General features: G+C 46.3%; 1 protein-coding gene across 1 annotated transcript in view; it reads right to left on the bottom strand.

Annotated features, from left to right (window-relative positions):
* Positions 1-5,974, bottom strand: part of BLM (Bloom syndrome, RecQ helicase-like) — a 12,426-nt gene extending 6,452 nt beyond the window's left edge. Inside the window, exons 1-8 of the mRNA XM_009069780.1 lie at positions 5,868-5,974; positions 4,251-4,975; positions 3,411-3,587; positions 2,925-3,043; positions 2,167-2,280; positions 1,370-1,468; positions 1,134-1,282; positions 564-670 (exon numbers count right to left, since the gene is read on the bottom strand). Of these exons, the coding sequence (XP_009068028.1) occupies positions 564-670; positions 1,134-1,282; positions 1,370-1,468; positions 2,167-2,280; positions 2,925-3,043; positions 3,411-3,587; positions 4,251-4,975; positions 5,868-5,962 (1,585 nt within the window). The 5' untranslated portion in view covers positions 5,963-5,974. The remainder of the gene's footprint in view (positions 1-563; positions 671-1,133; positions 1,283-1,369; positions 1,469-2,166; positions 2,281-2,924; positions 3,044-3,410; positions 3,588-4,250; positions 4,976-5,867) is intronic.
* Positions 5,975-7,832: the final 1,858 nt, after the last annotated feature.

The raw sequence follows: 7,832 nt of genomic DNA, 5'->3' as shown, positions 1-7,832 counted from the left end.
TTGTAGGTGGCTTGGTGAGGAGGAATCAAGGAACATTTTCCTGCTCATTACTGTACTATCTCAGGATTCAAACCCCATGAATAAAAGCTACATAAATCAAGAACTAGAGTAGTTTAGTTGATGCTATCTGAGGAACAGCACTGGAGGAGCTCTGAGGGGAGCTTGGGGCAGTCCCATTCCAGCAGCAGGAGCTGCAGGACTTCAAAGGAAGCCTAGAAAGGTGGGAATCTCTGAAGACAGCCTCAAGGGAAACTACAGATAAGCAGACCAACACAATTAAAACAGTATGATATTGGATGACCTTTATACTCTGAAGACATGATGCTCAGACAGCCTCCAGAAAGATTACTCAGGAGCATCACCATCATTTACTTTCACATCTTAACTTGAACTCTGAACTTCAGAATTCCTATAAATCAGATTCCCATTATCAATAACATCACTTTGCCTCCAACTTGCTTTTCTTGTACCTCTGTCATGGTTACAGGACACTAAAAGCTTTCCCTGCCCTGAGGAATGGTTCCTAGAGAGGCCCTACAGGCACTGTGCTGCTCAATACTCACGGGGGTGGTATTTTTTGATCCATTCCAAGCAGTCTATCGCCACCTTCTTTGGCTTCTTGGGCAACACATCGTATTTCAAGTTATGCCTGTTGAAGCTCATTGTAAACCTGAAAGATGACAGTTCATGGTGCTCATCAGTCTAACAGGCGCAGTTACGTTCCTTCATCATGCAGAGAAGTGTGTGGCAAGGTTTTTATTTCTTACTTGAATATTTTGCTTATAACTCATTAAATTCCATGTATACATTTAATCAGGTACAGCTACACATGGACTACAGAGTGTCAAGTGAGACACTGTCCCAGGTTGCCCAGGGAGGCTGTGGCTGCCCCAACCCTGGCAGTGTTCACAGCCAGGTTGGATGAGCCTTGAGCAACCTGCTCTGGTGGGAGGTGTCCCTGCCCAGGGCAGGGGTTGGGGCTGGATGATCTCTAAGCTCCATTCCAACCCCTTCACATACTATGATTCTATGACTTCAGATGGACCTGTGATGCTTTTTTACTTTATTAAGTTTTCCACTCAAAATTGCTGTGGCACAAACAAACAGCTTCAGGAAACTGCTGGGCAACTCACACTTGTGGTTTCAGCATCTCGAGTTGGTTCTGGATGTCCTTCTGCACCCGAGGGTTGGCAGTGGCAGTGAGAGCCATCATGGGCACCGAGCGGAACTTTCTGCGCAGCATGTTGAGGCGTTTGTAGTCCTGTCTGAAGTCGTGGCCCCACTGGTTGGAAAACAACACTGAAGTGTAACAGAGTAAAATGCCCCAGCTGAGTCTTTCGGTCTTTCAAAGGGCAGAAGGAGGTTTTACCTGGCTGACACAGTGAGCCTCGTCGATGACAAAACGCGCCAAGAGTTTCCTGTCATAGAGGTTCTCCAGGGCTGACATCAGTCGGCTGCTGGCACACACCTGGGGCACACACCCATAGCATTAGAGAGCAAAGTGACAGGGCAAAGTGTCACCTGGCCTGACTGAGAACACAGCAACAACCCTTCTGTACCGCACGGTTAAACCTGACCGCACAGGGAAAGTTGGAGGCAGAAAGATGAATGCAATCAGCTGCATTTTCACCAATAACAAAGCAGCTGGTGTGGGATTCACACAAGGGTCTGGGATCACTATCCTGAGGTCCTTCAGCCTGAGTAAATTTTAGCAAATTTAAATGACCTATGTCAGGGAAGACAACACTGAAGAAAGCAATGTCGTCAGCACACTTACCACTTCCCTCTTACAAAGCTCCTGTGCAATAACATGTTTTTAAGGCAATATGTAATTAAGCTCTGACAATCTCCCATTACCCTGACAGTGCCATATTTTCCCCTGCATTACCCTATTCAGACCAGTCTGGATTTAGCAGCTGCTGGACAGTGATTAACTCTCCTATATAGCCACATATATTGAAATGGATGGGCAGGAGGGTTTGTTTTAAGAATTTAACTGTATAAACATCCTCAGTTCTCATTCTTGGCTAATTACTGCTGGAAATTACTTACAGCAGTACAGAATCTTGCTGAATTGCCTAAACACTCCAAGTTCAGTGTTTTAACACCTCACACAATGCTCTTCTTGCTGCCCCCATGATTTCACAGCTCAGATGAAACACAAACCTTCTCAGGGGTGACATACAGCAGCTTTATGACAGGATCCTTCTTTGACAACTGCATGTATATTTTTGAGGCATCAGCATCAGTTCTGTCACCAGTCAGGTATGTTGCAGCAATCTGCATTCAATATATATATATATATAGAGAGAAAGTTTTCATATGTGCAAAACAGAAGAACCTCCAAATGTAGTCCTACATCTTGTTACAAACTAGCTCCTGAGAAGTCAGCCTTGGGACACACATCTTGGGAACACACACCTGAGCACTCTGGGCTAGTGGAAGGTGTCCCTGCCCATGGCAGGGGCTGGAACTGGATGAGCTCTCAGGACCCTCCCAACACAAACCACTCTGAAATTGTGATCTCCTGCACCTGCATTTCTTCTCTCTATGACTGTTCCAGAGATGTTTAGCACCTCCAGAGCCTTCCTAACTCAGGAGCTGTTTGCACCTATTCCTGATGCAGACCCAGGCTGCTCCTGCTTAAATGACTCAACACAGCTCCCAGGATCTCAGAACCAGGCATGTGCTCTGGAAAACCCAATTCTAACACCACACACAGAGCAATAAATCCAACAGTTACATTGCCAAGATACTCAAGTTCATCCGATTTAGCTCTTCCCAGACAAATTTCTGTAGCTTTCACAGCTTCTATCTAATGAATTTCTGCAGTTTATATCCAAGAGAATCAAGATTTGCTGTAAAATGTTGGATTTCTAATCCAGTTACCTGCAGTTTCACTCAATACAGCTGCTGGAACTTACATCTAAAGTCTTCAGCTTCTGAACCTGATCAATGATGAGCGACCTCAGCGGAGAGATAACAATAGTGACCCCAGCAGAGACACAGGCTGGCAACTGGTAGCACAAGCTTTTCCCACCTCCTACAAGGATTAGACAGAGCACAGCAAGTGCTGGATATCAAGAAAAGTCTGGTGACATATTTCTTACTTCCCATATTACAGCACTTTTGGAAACAATAATTTTCTAGCAATGACTGCCATGAAGTGACTCCTCTGGGATAAGGAGAGGTAACCACATGAATTATTATAGAAGGCAGAAATTCAATCCCCTCACTCAAAATACCCCAGTACAACAACATTCCAGAAATTTTCCAGCCACGGAATTCCAGCAGCACCTCCACAAGGGCACAGAGAAAGGGAAAGGTTTGTCCCAGGCCTTGTAGAAGGAGCTGCAGGGCTGTATCCTGTGCCAGGGCCCTGCAGCAAGGTGAGGTCTGAGGCTACAGACCTGTGGGCATCAGGATGAAACAATCTTCCCCCAGCAAGGCAGCATTGATGGCCTCCAGCTGGTTTGTCCTGAAATAGTGCAATCCAAACTTCCTGTGGAATATGGTCATCATTTCTTCAGAGTGGGAAAACTTCATACCCCTGAAGCGCTCCAGTGCAGGGTTATGGACCACTGGGTCTGGGAGGGAAAACAAGGTACTTACAGTGAGTTATAGCATCAAACTCAGGGATAAATTCTGCCCTGTGAGGTGCTGAGGCACTGGCACAGGTTGCCCAGAGCAGCTGTGGCTGCCCCAACCCTGGAAGTGTTCCAGGCCTGGCTGGATGCAACCTGGCCTTGTCAAAGGTATCCCTGCCCATGGCAGGGGTGCAATGAGATGGGTTTTAAGGTCTCTTCCACCCCAAACCCTTCTGTGACTGATTTTCACCTCCCTTTTCACCAACCCAATCCTACAGTAAACCCAAATGACACTGACCCACTCTGTGCCCCAGAGGGACTGGGTTTGCTGCCACAAGTGCCATTTTTGGAATACTTTGCACAGACAGCAAAACCCATTGCACAGCTTTGAATTAACAACTGCAGAATTATTATTTAATCAAAACACAGAAACATTCAGGGTTTCCAATTTTAGTAGCTTCCTGCAACCTGCACAGCAAGGGAACATTCAAGTTTGGCATCATTTGGAAGGAAAAAAAACAAACAGAAGATGACTTTGCAAAAAGAAACTTGAACAGAAGCAAAAGGCATCAATCTGCATGAAATCTGTATGAGATCTGCAATAGTTACTTGGTCTTAGGGTTACAAAGATGGGAAAGAATCATCCTCACAAGCATAATTTACCTGGATGGTTCTTTGTGGCCATCGGGAAGCTTGACTTTGGAGCAGAAGGATTGGATCCCACAGCAGACCCCTGGGCTCTGGACATGATCTTGGACAAGAGGGACTTGGCAGGTGGACCTTCCTTGCTGGGCTGGTACAATGGTGTTGATGGAGCCTCAGGAGCTGAAACACTCACTGAGCTCTCCCAGTCCTCATCAAAGTCATCAATGTCAAAGTGATCCAGGTCGAAATCTGGGTCATTTGTACCCAAACTGTTCGCTGCAGGACTGGCAGTGGGAGCTGTGCTCTGAGCTTTCAGGGCTGTGCTGGTCAGGGGTTGTTTCCCATCCCTCACTCCCGGACTTTCACCCCAGCTGCTGCTGCTAGAGGGCTCAGAGCAGAGGCTGAGTCTGAGGGAACCTCCCCCGCTGCCACTTCCCTTGGGAAAAGACAACACTGTACTTCCTGGACAGGTGATCTCCACAACACTTTGCTTTGAAGCACAGGAGGTATTCAAGGTTTGATTTGCTTTGGCAGAAGAGTTGCTGGAATGAACAGAGCACATCGACAGCAGGGTCACGGATTTGAGGGAGTCTCTGTCCAAGCTGAAGCTCCAGCTCTGGCCAAAACCTGGAGCAGCACCAGGAGAGGCACCAGGGCCCTGCCCCACAGGAGTCTTCCTGCTTCTGGGAAGAGTATTCAGGCCACTGTGGTTCAAACTGGCAGAATTAGCCAGCAATTTCCTCCTGGGAGAGATGACAACGGAGGAAGAAGGAAAAATGTATTTAGTGACAGCAATGATTTACCAAGTTGTACAACATCCATTAAACAGTTCTCTCTCTCTGCTATTAAACACATATGGTGGTTCCAGTGTGCTCTGAGTCACCATCTTTGAAAAATATTTCAGACATAAAATGAAAGAATTCCTAAAAGGAAGCAACTGATCCAGACAAAGGAGAGCATGAAAAAGTAAATCCTTAAGGCACAAACCTGAAGCTAAAAATGCCAAAACATGCTTGAACCAAATTATGGCTTTAGGTACCTCCCCAAGACTATGTGTGCCTACAGCAATGAGAAATGAAACAGATCAGTTGTCTGGGCTGTGGGCTGACCTGGACAGAATGGCACATTGTCCCAGTTCAGGAGAAAACCAACCCAAAATCCCAAATCCCAATACTGTGTCCATGTGTTGTGCCATCAGATCATTGCAGGAGGTAAAGCAGCAGGTTGTGGCAGCAATAATGACATTAAGAGTTGACAAGTTCGGGGATATTAGGAGAAATCCATCCCTGTAGTCAGTGAGTCTCAGGGAGACAATATTAATCTAACACCTGCAGCAACAAGAACTGAGAGTGACACCTGGCAGGCCACATCACATCACATCACCTGTTTCTCTAGAAGCATTTGACACCAGACACCTTCCAGAGGAAAGGCACAGAGTACCTGTGCCTCAGACTGCCTGTGGAACTGGATTCTTCCATCTGCCAGAACAACCATTAACACTTGCAGCAATTTGGGGTATTCTCTCCTCCCTTCAGTCAGTAACTTTAAGCTTCAAACCCCTCGTGCCTCATCACCAGTCTGCTGGGGACACCTGCAGGCACGTCCCTGCTCCACACAGAGCTGGCTCCAGCCTACCTGAGGTCCCTGTGCTGGAGCAGGGCTCTGGCACAGGACAGGGACTGCAGCTCCTGTAGGGGGATGGCATCCACCAGCTCACAGACAGCCTCCATCACGCTGTACAGCTGCTGGGCCACATCTTCTCCTGGCACAGGGAGGGAGGACAGCACAACAGCTGTTATTACAGCAGGTAACAAGATGACAGCACTCTCCCAGGGGACACTCAATTGCATTAAGTGAGTCTAAATAATTTACTTTGAATAGATTTTTAGTCCATTTGCATAAAGAAACTATTTCTGTGTGCAGGAACTCATCAAACCTGTATTTTACCCCTCGTCTTTCATTATTCACATATATATGTTAATCATGCATCTGTGTATGTTAGCATCTGTGGGGATCAGAGGGAAGCAGGGACACAGCACAAGTTGCTGTGCCATAGCTGACTTTGGGAATGATTTGGTTGGGAAAGGAGGTCTGTGCTGTATCCCAGACTGGCACTGACAAACCCAGAACTGGAATCAGACAACACCCCAATGATATACAGCAGTTGGAAGGTCTGGACAAGACCCATCTGTTAGCCAATATTGTTGGGTTACACAGGAGAATAAATAGCTGCAAACCATCCCAAAAATGTGAGGCATAAAATTCCAAGCATTTGGTGTACCTGCATCCCCTGCACTGGGATCAGCTCCAGGCTGTGTCGTGGGAACCTTCCCTGGACCAGTCTCAGTGCTGCCAGCTGAGCACCTTCCTTGAGCAGGAGAGCCTTTGAAAATACTGCTAATCCCCAAAGAAAGAGCCATTAGAGAACAGATATCTGTAAATTGAGGCATTTCCATAGGACAACAGGATTTAAGATGTATGTAAATAAATTCCTGGAGCCCCAGTAGATCCCAAGTCTGTCCCTCACCCCATGTGCCAACATGAGCACACTCACTCCAGACATTCCTTCCCTACCACTGCAAAAGGAAAAGCAACTTTGCTTTTTCTGGAGCAAAAACCACCTCAAACATCAGACATAAAATCAGTATTTGACAGATCATGAATTGCAGCTGCAAAACTCTAGCCTGAAAGGACAAACAGACACCAGCTCCATCTGTAACCATGAGGACTTTGGGGTCTTTTTGGTACTTTTCAAATCACCCCACAGATAGATGGGTTTAGCAGCAAACTCTGGTTTACCTAACATTGTGCACAGAAGGGGAGAAGGGAGGCAGCTCTTCCTCAGGGGAGGGAGGGACAACATCCAGGTAGTCATCGTCCTCAAACTCAGCACCTGCCACCAGGCCAGTGTCAGCCTTGTCCCATCTTGAGGGGCTGTCCCCAGCCTGGCCTGGCTCCTGGCCCACAACACCTCCAGCATCAGAGGCTGTGGAGAAGAGGATTAATACTGGTGGGTAACACTGTAACCCAGCCTGGAACAGATAGACTTCAGAACACTCATTTGATACAGTTTCTGACTTCTGAAGGACAAAATTTACTGTTCCCTTTTCTCCCCCATTAAAAACAAACAGAGAACCCCCCACAAAAACCCTCTTTTAACTGGAAAAGTTAGATAGTTTGCCTGTAGTCACCTGTCCCTGGCAGAAGGGAAACACTGAAGAGATGTACTTTCCTATAACAGTTTTCTATTAAAAAAACCAGTTTCTAGAACAAACCTATTTAGATAAAAACTATTTATGCAAAAACCTATTTCTATAAAAACCTACACCCATGAAAAGCTGCTGCTGTATTAAATCCCAGCTCTAAAGGAGTGCAGACTGCCTGTAGTCACCTGTCCCTGGCAGAAGGGAAACACTGAAGAGATGTACTTTCCTATAACAGTTTTCTATTAAAAAAACCAGTTTCTAGAACAAACCTATTTAGATAAAAACTATTTATGCAAAAACCTATTTCTATAAAAACCTACACCCATGAAAAGCTGCTGCTGTATTAAATCCCAGCTCTAAAGGAGTGCAGACCCATCAGCTGGCCCTGTGCAGG

Source organism: Acanthisitta chloris, unplaced genomic scaffold (assembly GCF_000695815.1).
Source record: "Acanthisitta chloris isolate BGI_N310 unplaced genomic scaffold, ASM69581v1 scaffold28132, whole genome shotgun sequence".
NCBI lineage: Eukaryota > Metazoa > Chordata > Aves > Passeriformes > Acanthisittidae > Acanthisitta > Acanthisitta chloris.
Note: the sequence above shows the minus strand (reverse complement) of the source record. Positions and strands in the feature narration are given on the sequence as shown.